Source organism: Chiloscyllium plagiosum, chromosome 22 (assembly GCF_004010195.1).
Source record: "Chiloscyllium plagiosum isolate BGI_BamShark_2017 chromosome 22, ASM401019v2, whole genome shotgun sequence".
Classification (NCBI taxonomy): Eukaryota; Metazoa; Chordata; class Chondrichthyes; order Orectolobiformes; family Hemiscylliidae; genus Chiloscyllium; species Chiloscyllium plagiosum.
The window spans coordinates 51,653,319-51,668,197 of record NC_057731.1 but is presented as its reverse complement, the minus strand read 5'-3'; the positions used below and the strand labels follow the sequence as shown (position 1 = coordinate 51,668,197).

Sequence of the window (14,879 nt, the reverse complement as noted above, 5' to 3'; positions counted from 1 at the left end):
AGTTTATTAATACATTTTTAATAAATTATGTTCAAGAATGATTTAAAATAGGTCCATTGTGCCTTTTGTCCGACTAAACAACTCAATGATTGAAGCCTTCACAAACACCTGGAACCAGGTGACATTAAAATAGCTATAGATAAGGATACGTTTGTTACTCAGGTGAAAGTGCTAAACTGAGGAAAGATAATTACAACTGGAAAAATTAGACTGTAGAAGGGAAAGGCAGCCTTTTGCGGGTCAATCCACATCTGACATGGAGTCTCTTAAAGGCCAGTTGGTTCGAGTTCAGAATCAGCATGTTCCTGTGAGGATGGAAGGTAAGGATGGCAAGGTTAGACAAGTCCCTAAGGTCTGATGGGATCTGTCCCAGGATACTGAGGGAGGCAAGGGAGCAGACTACTGGGGCCTTGACCGAGATCTCTCAATGGTTTTAATGCTTCTGCTGTATGTGGCCAATTTTATGGACGAGGTTGACTTGATCATGTTTTGTTTTTACAAAACTATTACAAAGTATTGCTGTAACAGGATTTGTGCTTAAAATGTTTCAAACTTTTGAGTAAATTACACCAGTTTTGATCAAATTGCAACAAGAAGACTAGGACAATTGAACAGAAAACTCTTCCCCATTGATTACAAACAACACTTGTCTTCTAGTTACAGTTTACTGTTCTCACTCCTTGCAATGATATGTTGTTTCCTTCCTTTCCTGTACCTTGTCAAAATTCTAGTTTTACACTTTACAAATACTTACAACATATTCAACTGAAAAGGCGTCAGACCGGAGCCCAGGCTTGTCCATACCCATTTTCAGTGTTGGTCAGATCTTACATTATTGGCCTTGGCTTTTCACCCAGATTTACCACAAGAAAGCTACCATGCAATCTGCAGTTTCAATCCTATTAATCACCTAGTCTTCTACAAACCAGCCGTAAGGAAGTGGCAGCAATATGCGCGTTTGTTTTCAAAACAGTTCAACATTATCAACTGGGGAGCAAGGTTAGATAATCCCAGTTTTTGACTGCCTCCTGCTTTCAAGTCGTTCGCAGTCATCTTGGGATGAAAAGAGGAACAGGAAGTTAGGAACAGGAGTCAGTCAGTCATTCAGTCTGTTACACCATTCGATGAGATCATGCCTGACCTGTGCCTAACTCCATACCTGGTCATTTGGAGTGCGCTCGTGTTTTGAGCAAAGACACCTCCGACTCAGTTGTGAGTTATCTTCTATCTCTCACTCCCTCCATATTTTGGTCTTGTGTCTGAATAAAGCTCTTCTTTATCTGTTTCCCATATGACATTGTAAAGCAGGTTTCTGCTGCATCCCTCTACCCTGGTGAACATTTCTCATGTTTTTAAATGTTTAAGAATCAAATCAAACAATAGAAACTATGCACCGACTGAAGTGAGATACTCAGCATAACTGGGGATGATGATTTTGTGTGGCTGACTTGTTTCATCTTTCTGACCTTCTAATGTAAGTTGGCTTTGAGTTAGGAAAAATTCAGATAAAAGGACAGGCGTAAGAGAAGGCCATTCTGCCCCTTGAACTTGTTCCTCCATTAAATTAGATCTTGTTTGATCTGCTGGTGTTGCTCTGACTCTACCGGTAAAGTGTCACTTTGGGACAGGTGCAGGCCATTCAGCCCATTGAACTGGCTCTGCTTTCGGTATGACGGTGATCAAACATTTCAATGCCTTTTAGAACATAGAACAATACAGCGCAAATCAGGCCCTTCGGTCCTTGATGTTTACCGACCTGTGCACTAATCTAAGCCCATCCGCCTACACTATCCCATCATCATCCATATACTAATCCAAGGACTGTTTAAATGCCCCTAATGTGCCTGAGTTAACTACGTTGGCAGGCGGGGCATTCCACGCCCTTACCACTCTCTGAGTGAAGAACCTGCCTCTGACATCAGTCTTAAATCTATCACTCCTCAATTTGTAGTTATGCCCCCTCGTACAAGCTGACGTCATCATCCTAGGAAAAAAATTCTCTCTGTCTACCCTATCTAATCCTCTGACCATCTTGTATGTCTGTATTAAATTCCCTCTTAGCCTTCTTCTCTCCAATGAGAACAGACCCAAGTCCCTAACCCTTTCCTCATAAGACCTTCCCTCCAGACCAGGCAACATCCTGGTAAATCTCCTCTGCACCTTTTCCAATGCTTCCACATCCTTCCTGTAATGGGGTGACCAGAACTGGGGATGGTCAGTGTACGCGGAGAGGGGATGGTCAGTGTACCTGAGTGGGGACGGTCAGTATACCCGGAGCAGGGATGTTCAGTGTACCCAAAGTGGGGATGGTCAGTATACCCGGAGTGGGGATGGTCAGTGTACCCTGTGTGGGGACAGTCAGTGTACCCAGAGTGGGGATGGTCAGTGTACTCTGAGTGGGGATGGTCAGTGTACCCAGAGTGGGGATGATCAGTATACCTGGAGTGGGAATGGTCAGTGTACCCGGAATGGGGATGGTCAGTGTACCCGGAATGGCGGCGGTCAGTGTACCCAGAGTGGGGATGGTCAGTATACCCGGAGTGGGGATGGTCAACGTACCCAGAGTGGGGATGTTCAGTGTACCCGGAGCGGGGATGGTCAGTGTGTTCAAAGTGGAAATGGTCAGTGTACCTGGAATGGGGACGAACAGTGTACCTGGAGTGGAGACGGTCAGTATACCCAGAGTGGGGATGGTCAGTGTACCCGGAGCGGGGAAGGTCAGTGTGTCTGGAGGAGGGATGGTCAGTGTACCTGGAGTGGGGATGGTCAATGTACCCAGAGCGGGGACGGTCAGTGTACCTGGAGTGGGGGATGGTCAGTGTACCCGGAATGGGGACAGTCAGTGTACCTGGAGTGGGGATGGTCAATGTATCCGGAGCGGGGACGGTCAGTGTGTTCAAAGTGAAAATGGTCAGTGTACCTGGAGTGGGGATGGTCAGTGTACCCTGTGCGGGGATGGTCAGTGTACCCGGAGTGGGGACAGGCAGTGTACCCGGAGTGGGGATGGTAGGTGTGTCCAAAGTGGAAATGGTCAATGTACCTGGAGTGGGGACAGCCAGTGTACCTGGAATGGGGATGGTCAGTGTGTCTGGAGTGGGGATGGTTGGTGGGTCCAAAGTGGAAATGGTCAGTGTACTCAGAGTGGGGACGTTCAGTGTACCCGGACCGGGAATGGTCAGTGTACCTGGAGTGGGGAAGGTCAGTGTACGCGGAGAGGGGATGGTCAGTGTACGCGGAGAGGGGATGGTCAGTGTACCCGGAGTGGGGACGGTCAGTGTACCTGGAGTGGTCCCGGTCAGTGTACCTGGAGTGGGTATGGTCAGTGTACCTGGAGTGGGTATGGTCACTGTACCTAGAGTGGGTATGGTCAGTGTACTCGGAATAGGGATGGTCAGTGTGTCTGGAGTGGGGATGGTCAGTGTACGCAGAGAGGGGATGGTCAGTGTACCCGGAGTGGAGATGGTCAATGTACCCGGAATGAGGATTGTCAATGTGCCCGGAGAGGGGATGGTCAGTGTACCCGGTGTGGGGACGGTCAGTGTACCCGGTGTAGGGACGGACAGTGTACCCGGAGTGGGGACGCTCAGTGTGTCCGGAGTGGGGATGGTCAATGTACCTGGAATAAGGATTGTCAATGTGCCCGGAGAGGGGATGGTCAGTGTACCCGGTGTGGGGACGGTCAGTGTACCTGGAGTGGGGATGGTCAGTGTACCTGGAGTGGGCACGGTCAGTGTACCTGGTGTGGGGATGGTCAGTGTACCCGGAGTGGGGTTGGTCAGTGTACCCTGTGCGGGGATGGTCAGTGTGTCCGGAGTGGGGACGGTCAGTGTACCCTATGCAGGGATGGTCTGTGTGTCCAGAGTGGGGACAGGCAGTGTACCCAGAGTGGGGATGGTCAGTGTGTCTGGAGTGGGGATGGTTGGTGTGTCCAAAGTGGAAATGGTCAGTGTACTCAGAGTGGGGACATTCTGTGTACCCGGACTGGGAATGGTCAGTGTACCCGGAGCGGGGATGGTCAGTGTATCTGGAGTGGGGAAGGTCAGTGTACCTGGAGTGGGGATGGTCAGTGTACGCGGAGAGGGGATGGTCACTGTACCCGGAGTGGGGACGGTCAGTGTACCTGGAGTGGGGACGGTCAGTGTATGCGGAGTGGGGATGGTCACTGTACCCGGAGTGGGGACGGTCAGTGTACCTGGAGTGGGGACGGTCAGTGTACGCGGAGAGGGGATGGTCACTGTACCCGGAGTGGGGACGGTCAGTGTACCTGGAGTGGGGACGGTCAGTGTACCTGGAGTGGGGACGGTCAGTGTACCCGGAGTGGGACGGTCAGTGTACCTGGAGTGGGGACGGTCAGTGTACCCGGAGTGGGTACGGTCAGTACCCGGAGTGGGACGGTCAGTGTACCTGGAGTGGGGACGGTCAGTGTACCCGGAGTGGGTATGGTCAATGTACCCGGTGTGGGGACGGTCAGTGTACCTGGAGTGGGTATGGTCAGTGTACGGGGAGAGGGGACGGTCAGTGTACCTGGAGTGGGGACAGTCAGTGTACCCGGAGTGGGGATGGTCAGTGTACCCGGAGTGGGGATGATCAGTGTACCCGGTGTGGGGACGGTCAGTGTACCTGGAGTGGGTATGGTCAGTGTACGCGGAGAGGGGATGGTCAGTGTACCTGGAGTGGGTATGGTCAGTGTACCTGGAGTGGGGACGGTCAGTGTACCCGGAGTGGGGATGGTCAGTGTACCCGGAGTGGGGATGGTCAGTGTGTCTGGAGTGGGTATGGTCAGTGTACGCAGAGAGGAGATGGTCAGTGTACCCGGAGTGGGGACGGTCAGTGTACCCGGAATGGAGATGCTGAAAATGTGTTGCTGGAAAAGCGCAGCAGGTCAGGCAGCATGCAGGGAACAGGAGAATCGACGTTTCGGGCATAAGCCCTTCTTCAGGACAGTGTACCTGGAGTGGGGACGCTCAGTGTACCCGGTGTGGGGATGGTAAGTGTACCCTGTGCAGGGATGGTCAGGGTACCCAGAGTGGGTACCCTTCTTCAGGAAGGGCTTATGCCCGAAACGCCGAATATCCTGCTCCTTGGACTCTGCCTGACCTGCTGCGCTTTTCCAGCAACACATTTTCAGCTCTGATCTCCAGCATCTGCAGACCTCACTCTCTCCGGAATGGAGATGGTCAGTATACCTGGAGTGGGGATGGTCAGTGTACCCAGAGTTGGGATGATCAGTGTACCCGGAGTGGGGACGGTTGTTGGACTGGTGACCAGTGTGGGTGGTCAGCAGTTTGTGAGCCAGTCCGAGCCAAGTATGTTAGCTCCCTGCACTCTCCCTTTATGGATAGACTGTAACGTTTACCTTTGTAACTTTATTTCTTACTTTTCTAACTTAGACTATGAATAATTGTCAGGTAATGTAGCCTGTAGTGCAACTGTCAGGTAATGTAGCTTGTTTCCTTGATTTCTCTATTTTATATCTATGATTTATACCTCAGTTCTTTGTACCTGAGATGGCGCTGTGTGGGAAAACATGGTACACTTTTCACTGTTCTCCTGTATACTTTCCACTTGAGTATACGTCACAATAAAGCAAATTCTAATTCTGCTGCATGTAGTTCCGTTCTCCTTAATTAAGTTATGTATTTCTATTAGAAACAGTTTAGAGTTAAAAATCACACAACCCACCAGGTTATAGTTCAACAGGTTTATTGGGAAGCGCTAGCTTTCAGAGCACTGCTCCTTCATCAGGTAGCTGTCTGATGTTGTCACAGCCACCTGATGAAAGCTGATGCTTCCAAATAAACCTGTTGGACTATAACCTGGTGTTGTGTGATTTTTAACTTTGTACTCCCCCGTCCAACACTGTTATCTCCAAATCAAAACAGTTTAGAGAATGCTTACTTGACTGACTCTTTGAATGAAGAGTTTAGTGTATGAGGAACAAGTGAGCAGGATGTGTCTACAGCCCTTAGAGTTTATATGTTTATATTAGAGTTGAAATATTTCAGGTCCAGAGGGGCTTTGATAGGGTGGATGCTGAGGATGGTTCCCCACATCAGGGGAGGCTAAAACGAGGGGGGTACTATTTAAAATTTCAGATTGTCCCATTTTAAGACTGTGACAAACTAATTTGTGTTTCGCAGAGGGTCATAAATCTACAGAATTCAATCACCCAGAAAGCTGTAGATTGGGACATTAAATATGTTCAAGGAGGTTTAAGTAATTACATATTGGTCAGCAAGGGAGTCGTGGGTTAGGAAGACAGGATATGTAGATGACGTTGAGGCCATAATTGATCTTATTGAAGAATGAAGAAGGTTAATGGCAAATTCCTGCTCTAATGCTTATATTTTTATATCATTGGTAATTATACTGTACATACTGGTTGAGGCCAGAGGAAGACCGGGGAAAACGTCAGGAGTCACATGACACCAGGTTTTGGTCCAGCAGGTTTATTTGAAATCACAGGCTTTCAGAGTGCTGCCCTTCACCAGGTGAAGTGAGACAGAACACAGAATGGACAGGCATAGAGATCAAACGATCATACAAATGGTGCAAGTGGAGTGTTGAATAATAAGTCTCTGCAGGTGACCCAAGCGGTTAGACTGTGTGAGTAAGGTGTCAGTCGCTGAAGAACAACAGAATGGGTGACCTATAATCTGATTAAATGAGGCAGAGAGATAATGATAAAAAAAATTAAAATAAGCTGGTGACAAACCAAATGACTGAAATAACATGATAGCTATAAAAGTCATATGCCAAGAGGTCATAGCCTTAGGATAATGGGGAGCAACTTTAAAACAGAGTTGAGGAGAAACTTTCTCCCGCAGGGTTGTGAATCTGTGGAATTCAATACCTCAAACTTCGGTGGATGCTGAGACAATGAGTCAATTTATGGAGGAATTAGACAGATATTTAATTGGTTATGGGTTGAAGGGATATGGGGAGAAGGCAGGGAAATAGAGGTAAGGAACATATTAGCCATGATCAAGTGGCAGAGCAGACTCAATGGGCTGAATGGCCTAATTCTCCTCCTTTATCTTATGAATTTATGCTGAAGGTCTAAACTCCAGCTCAGTCGACATCCTGGTGAATCTCATCTGCACTCTCTCTAATGCACTCACATCCTTCCTTATAGTGTGGTGATCAGAACTAAACACACCGCTACAGCTGTAGCTGCATTATATACAGTTCCAACACAACCCCCTTGCACTTTTAACAATGCTTCGACTAATGAAGCCAAGTATCCCATATGTTTTCTTAACCAACTTACCCGCCTGCCCTGTTGTCTTCAAGGATCTATGGACATGAATGCCAAGATCCCAGTGATCCTCTGTACTCCTCGGGTCCCACTATTAAATATTTACTCCTTTTCCCTGACTTCTACACTGTACCACTTCATATTTTTCCAGAATAAATTCATTGGCGAGCAGACTCTTTTAAATTATTCAAAATGGCGCCGGATTGTGGTGACTTTTCACTGTATTTTATTGTATTCACTGTAAAATGAATATGTAAATCATTCATTTATTGAATAAATTCCACTGTTCTGCCCCATCTATATAGCTCCTCTTTATTGTGCCGTAACCTAAGGCTTTCCTCCTCCATCAACTTTTATGACATCTGCAAATGTGCTGACCAAACCTTCCACATTCATGTCCAGATCTTTAATGTACACAACAAGCTGCAAGGAACACAACACCAAACCCTACAATAGGCCATTGGACACAAGAACAACGTTTGACCATCACCGTGTGCCTCCTGCCACAAGGCCAATTTTGGATTCACTAACCCCTCCCCTTGCAAGGATGTTAGTCTCACTTCAGGTTCTGGTGCAACCCAGCGGACTGGTACAACTTCCTCCTTCCCCAGAAATGAAGCAAGTGATCTATGAATCTTGCGCACATCTTCAGCCACACATTTACGTGCTGTGTCCACCTGTTCCTACATTCACTAGCAGGGAGCACCTGAAATAATCAGAGATTATTACCCCCAAGAGCCTGCCAGCTAGCTCCCTAACTTCTTGCTGCAGGACCCTATTTGCCTTTCTACCCATTCCGTTGGCAGCAATGTAGGGGATACATTAGCTCAGTTGGCTGGATGGCTGGTTTGTGGTGCAGAGTGATGCCAACAGTGCGGTTCAATTCCTGCTCCAACTTAGGTTACCATGAAGCGCTCTCAATTTCTCCCCCAGTCTGAGCTGTGGTGACCCTTGGGTTCAACCACTACCAGTCCTCTCTCTCTCTCTCTCTCTCACATGAGAGCGCAGACTTATGGTCTGGTGGGATAATGGGGGAGGTATGGTGGCTCAATGGTTAGCACTGCTGCCTCACAGCGTCAGGGACCCAGGTTCGATTCTAGCCTCAGGCAATTGTTGTGTGGAGTTTGCACATTCTCCCCGTGTCTGCATGGGTTTTCTCCGGTTTCCTACCACAATCCAAAGATGTGCAGGTTGGGTGAATTGGCCATGCTAAATTGCCAAAGTGTTCAGGGATGTGTAGGTTAGGTGCTTTAGTCAGGGGGAAATATAGGTTAAGGGAATGGGTCTGGGTGGGTTACTCTTCGGAGGGTCGGTGTTGGGCTGAAGGGCCTGTTTCCACACTGTAGGGATTCTATGATTCGAATGGTGACTTTACCTTGCCAGTGTGAACCATAACCTCTGGCTGTTTGTCCTCCCTCTTCAGACTGCTCTGTAGCTGTTCAGTTATATCCTTGCCCTAGGCAACACACCATCCCGGAGTTATATCGGTATTTGCAGAAATGTTTGTTTGCACCCTTCATTACTGAGTCTCTTATCACTATTGCTCTTCCTTTCTTTCTCCTCCTTCTTTGTGCAGCTGAACACTGGCTCCGCTCCCCAGAGGGGATTTCACTTGTGGCATTTTCCAATTTTCTTGAGTGAGGTACACTCTGGGCCTTTCCTGACTACCTACCTACCTGCCTGCCTCTCATCTTCTGATTAGTGGTCACCTGTTCCTTCCCTGACTGCACTTCCTGAAGCTGTGAGGGATGACCATGTCTAAAAACACGATTTTCGGATAACTCAAGCCTTTTGGGTGCATTGAAGTGTGTCCAGCCAATGCTCATGCTCCAAGGCCGGGTGTTCAAGTGGTCAGACGAGTGGTGCTTCCGGCAGATGTGGTCATCCAGACTGCCTGGAGCATTCAAGACTTCCCACATTATGCAGGCTGTAGGACACATGGGACTGAACTCTTCTGCCATGTCTCAATTTATTCTTAAATAAAAATTTTCCTACTTGGCTTAAGTTCTGGCTAAGTTCCTTGTGCTATTAACTTTAAAGTGTTGGCTAGTAATAAGTGGAAATTCTTCATTCTTACTGACATTGCTTCACTCTTACGCCCTCGCCTGTGCCTATAAATTCTTACTTGGACTTTTAGAAAATTTTCACAATTGAAACACAGTCCCTAACAACAACAATTAATCAACTCATGACTTTCCTCACTCCCACACTCGTTTCAAACACAGCCAAGCAGCTAAGGATAGGGATGCCCCACAGCTCTCCAATTCCTTTTTCCCCTGGAAGGTAAGTGACTTCAAGTAAAATGCTAAATTGCAGGCAAGCAGTTCAAGATTGGCTCGTAAATTTTTTTTTAATTTCAAAAATATACTTTATTCATAAAATTATTTTGATATCTATATAATTGGTGATGCCATACATACATATATATTCCATCTCTTTACATACAGAGATCGGAATTAATCATTCATATATACAAGTCTGTACATTGACTATCCAGATATTCTGCTGAGGCGTCAGCGGAGCCCAATTACTGAGTGGGCCCCCTGTTCTTCTTAGGCAGGCAGACCTTACACGGTGGTCTTTCCCCACCGCGCCTTGGCAGCAGCTGCCCCAAGCTTCAGCGCGTCTCTCAGCATGTAGTCCTGGACCTTGGAATGTGCCAGTCTGCAACACTCAGTCAGGGTCAACTCCTTCAGCTGGAAGATCAACAGGTTTCAGGCAGACCAAAGAGCGTCTTTGACCGAGTTGATGATCCTCCAGGCACAGTTGATGTTCGTCTCGGTGTGCGTCCCGGGAAACAGGCCGTAGAGCACGGAGTCCCGCGTCACAGCGCTGCTCGGGACGAACCTCGACAAACACCACTGCTTTCCTCTCCAGACTTCTTCGGCGTAGGCACATTCCAGAAGGAGGTGTGTGACAGTCTCGTCCCCCCTGCAGAGCCGCTTCGAGGGCAGCGTTTGGTGCGGCTGAGAGTCCGGGCGTGCATAAAGGATCTCACAGACAGAGCCCTTCTCACCACCAGCCAAGCCATGTCTTGGTGCTTCTTGTAAAGTTCTGGCGATGAGGCATTCTGCCAAATGGCTTTGACAGTCTGCCCCGGGAACCGCTCGATAGGATCCGCCCTCTCCTTTTCCCGAAGGGTCTCAAGGACACTACGTGCTGACCACTTCCTGATGGTCTTGTGGTCAAAGGTGTTTTTCTTCATAAATTTCTCCACGAAGGACAGGTGATACAGAACGGTCCAGCTACTCGGAGCGTTCCAAGGCAGCGAGGCCAGGCCCATCTTTCGCAACACCGGGGACAGATAGAACCTCAGTACGTAGTGACACTTGGTGTTTGTGTACCGGGGATCTACGCACAGGTGGCCATCAGGGTGAGGGTGGCATTGGACATGTTTCTCCCCCGTTGCCTAGATCTTTATACGTTGTGTCCCTTCGGACCTGGTCCATCTTTGATCTGCACATAAAGTGGAAGATGACCCGGGTGACTGCAGCGGCACAGGTTCTGGGAATAGGCCAGGTTTTTTCCCACGATGGAGAACGACCGTAGCTTCCATCTGCCCAGTTTCTGCCTCGCTTTCCTGATCCGCTCCTCCCTTGACTTGGTGCACGCCCCAGCCCCCCCGGACCAAATACCCAGCACCTTCAGGTGGTCAGTCCTGACGGTGAAGGGGATAGAGGATTGGTCGACCCAGTTCCCGAAGAGCATGGCCTTGCTCTTGTCTCGGTTTACCTTGGACCCCGAGGCCCGTTCGAACTGGTCACATACGCACATGAGTCTGTGCACGGACAGTGGATCCGAGCAGAAAACGGTGACGTCATCCCATGTACAGGGAGGCCTTGACTCATAAGCATTAGATCTTTTCTCTTTCTTGCAGTGTTACCATTCTGCGGTTGGGAACTTCCTGTCCTCACCTCAACCACTCCTCTCAGTGACACTGAGTGCCTCGATCACAGAGTCCTTACAACTCCTGCTCCCCTAGTTAGCACACACTGTTGAAGCTGTTAAAACAAGCTGGTTAATTATTTAAAGACGGTTCAGCCACCTTTATGGTAATTGTCTTGCCTTTTCTAAATATAATTCAGTAACATCTCTTACACATCAAGATTGTGGTGATATTTTTCCAATGGCTTTATAAATGGTCTATATGTTTTTCCAAACACTTCTTTTCTTCCTTCTTAGGGGGACAATCTTGTCATAAGCTTGCTGTGGTCTTTTTGGAGGACACTTCCACGCATGCACTTCTGCTATTCTGACCCAAATAATGTGGGACCTAGAGATATCGAATGGACATCAGCCAATCATCCTCTCAAAGCTGTTTGCCATTCTGGCAGTTCCTTACTGCACTGTACCTGAACTCCTTGGTGTCTCCCTCAATTCCATGTCCCCTGCCTAACAAAAATCTACTGATTGTGAAATGAATGCTCTCCGTCCAGCCTCCCACCTGGATGTGACATGTAGTTTGACCATCATGATTTTTGTCATAAACACGCTAATGCAGATACTGGAAATCTGAAATAAACACAGAGAATGTTGGTGAAACTTAGCAGGTCTGGCAGCATCTGTGCAGAGAGAAACAGAGTTACTGTTTCGAGTCTGGCATGACTCTGTTTCGGATTCCTGGTGAAGGGCTTGTGCCCGAGGCTTGACTCTCCTCCTCCTCCTCGGATGCTGCCCGACTGGCTGTGCTTTTCCAGCATCACACTATCAACTCTGACTCTGTTTCAGAACTTCCCTTTAAAAGAGAACTGTATCATAATACATTTGGAAGACACCACACTGAGTTACCAGTATCTGTACTCAAACTGCCGTACAAAATGCACTCTGCAGTGACTTGGCAAACCTCCTTGACTACACCTTCCAAACCAGTGACATCTACCACCCAGAGGGCCAAGGACAGCAGACTCATGGGATCACCGTCCCTGCAAGTTCTCTTCCAAGTCACACAATCTTCTGACTTTGAAGCATCTCACCATTCCTTCGCTGTCGCTGGGTCAAAATCCGAGAAATCCCTTCTTAATAGCAGTTTTGGTGTTTCTACATCCCAAGAAATGTAGCTGTTCATGAAAGCAGCTCACCAACACTTGCTCGCGGGCAGTTAGGGGTGGGTTATAAATATCAGCCCATGTAAAATTTAAGAAAGTCACCTGAACCTTCAGAAAGTATTATTATGGCCTTGTGCATGTATATTTTTTATTGTACCGAATGTGTTTTACCATCATTTAAATGTTTTTGCTTCATACCTTTTATGCCGAAACCTATGTTTTTAGAAAGACAAGAACAGAAATTGTTTTGTTTTTCCCACAGCTTGATCTTTATGGTTCCTGCTGCGTGTTCTCTTTTTCCTCAGAGGTGGTGAGTGAACATTTAACATTCTGTATAGTTGGTGCTTGAGAGTTGTTTCAAACTCCCCAGTTTGTTAAAATTAATATATAAAAGGAATCTGTTCTACTGAATTGCTGGTATTAATACAACCTACTGAACAGGCCAGAAACAACACAAGAGCCTGGATTTAATTTGGCTTCCAAAAATGCCTCTCTGCTTGAAATTAATTCCAGACTGATTGGTGGAGGCGAGGACCATTGTGAAAAAAATTGGAGCTAGAGATTTGGGCAACAACATCTGTTTTTATAATGTGCTGGTTGCAGGTTCACATTAGAATTTCATTTCCAGTGGCTGGAACCTGTAAAATGGTCAGATATTCATAAGTGGGCAGATATGTTCATTTCATAATATCAAATTTCTTTTAATAATTCAGTAATTTACACTTGCACTTAAAGCAGACCTTGCAGTAGGCTGGACCATGTGAATGCCCCCTGTCTTGTAAGCCAGACAGGTCCAACTTGCAGTTTTACAGGATTCGAGTGACTGCAGGAACTGGTGTCTGAACAGTTTGTTGATCATGGAATGTAGCAGAAGGGGACGTGGAACCTGTCGTGTGTTTGCCAGCACACATGTTTGTGTTTGTCCAATGGGAGGAAGACAGATGAGAAAGATTGGTTTGACAAATCCAGGCAAATCCTGTTCCAGTCAGAGTTTAATTTTGACTCGCACATCACAAACATCCAACAACTGTGATGACTTGCTCCCCCTAAAACACATGCCTTGTTCTCACGCATTATCCCTGAATTAACTTAAAACCATCACCCATTCCTTAATTCCATTTGGTCCTAGGCTTTCCTGCTAGCCCTTGCTGTAAGAAATACAGCTGTGCATCCAACGCCTGGAAAGGGGGTGATACTGAGCTTTGTCTCCATCTCCTGTAGAGAGGGCAACCAAGAGGGTCACTTCCAGGCCAGGACTTATGTAGTCATTTCTGACTGCATCACAGATGATTATTTCGTGTAGATTAGATTCCCTACAGTGTGGAAACAGGCCCTTCGGCCCAACAAGTCCACACCGACCCGCCCAGACCCATTCTCCTACATGTACCCCTTACCTAACACTACGGGCAATTTAGCATGGCCAATTCACCTAATCTGCACATCTTTGGACTGTGGTAGGAAACCGGAGCACCCGGAGGAAACCCACGCAGACACGGGGAGAATGTGCAAACTCCGCACAGAGAGTCGCCTGAGGTGGGAATTGAACCCGGGTCTCTGACGCTGCGAGGCAGCAGTGCTAGCCACTGTGCCACCGTAGTAACAGGGTAGAAACAGAATAGTAATGTCCCTCTGCCAGTTGTACACCCATCAGTTTCATTAACTACGGAAGCACTAAAGTATTACACAGAGACAGCAGCTGTGAAACCACCTGTCTTTGTGACTTACCAAAGTTAAATCCTGTAAATTGTTATCTAGACAGGGAAACTTTTAATCCTAACTGTTGTTGTAGATACAATGCTGCATTCTGAAAAATTGTCTCTCTCTCTCTCTCTCTCTCTCTATTTTTCTACAGTTCTATGAAAGTTTCTAAATTGGAGCCAGAGCTAAGAGATTCAATAACCGCGAAGTATGGAGACAAAGTGAAATACGTCTATTTCAACAAGGGGCTGTAGGCTTTAGGTGGCACTGTCCTGGGAAGAGCTAAAGACTCCTTTAGTTTTTGAACTTATTTCGACATAACAAAGAGTACAGATAAGAAAAAGAAAGTTATGGTGTACAAAACTCTTAACACTATCAACTCCTGTTGATATCATATCACACTGAAGAGTCACTTTCGGGCAATTTGCTCCAATGTGTTTACCATCTGTTAATGTTTTTCAACATAGTGACTTGGCACAGGGAACAAAACTCATTTCACACGCACAGAAATCTGAGAGACAGCAGACTGAATTAAATCAGATCGTTGCATATATACATAGCTACACCATTTCTTGGAAGTCATGTTCAATGTGACCACTGGCATTTTCCCAGTTGGAAGTGAAAGGAATATGAGAGGACAGTAAACATTTTACACTGCTGTGATTTATTGTCTTATCTTGCTTTTTGATGCCAAAAGGAGGGTGATTGGTCATCAAATTAAACACTGATATAAAAGCAATGGGTTGTGGATGCTGCAGATTTCAAAAGAAAGCAGAAACATTGATTCTGTTTCTTTCCCCCAATGAAACAGTTTGGCACACTGAGTGTTTCCAGCATTTCTGATGTTGTGTCAAATTGTCCCAATTCAACCCTTTTAT

At 47.0% G+C, this 14,879-nt stretch overlaps 1 protein-coding gene across 3 annotated transcripts in view; it reads left to right on the top strand.

Moving 5' to 3' along the window:
• The window catches only part of sfxn2 (sideroflexin 2), an 85,838-nt gene extending 71,174 nt beyond the window's left edge, over positions 1-14,664 (top strand). For 2 of the 3 annotated variants that reach the window (XM_043713053.1, XM_043713052.1), the window contains 2 exons: positions 12,566-12,613; positions 14,156-14,664. In XM_043713053.1, the coding sequence (XP_043568988.1) occupies positions 12,566-12,613; positions 14,156-14,173 (66 nt within the window). In that variant the 3' untranslated portion in view covers positions 14,174-14,664. Of the gene's footprint in view, positions 1-8,834; positions 9,229-12,565; positions 12,614-14,155 lie in introns of those variants that run through there. The other variant, XM_043713054.1, reaches the window with a different exon arrangement.
• The last annotated feature ends 215 nt before the right edge of the window (positions 14,665-14,879 follow it).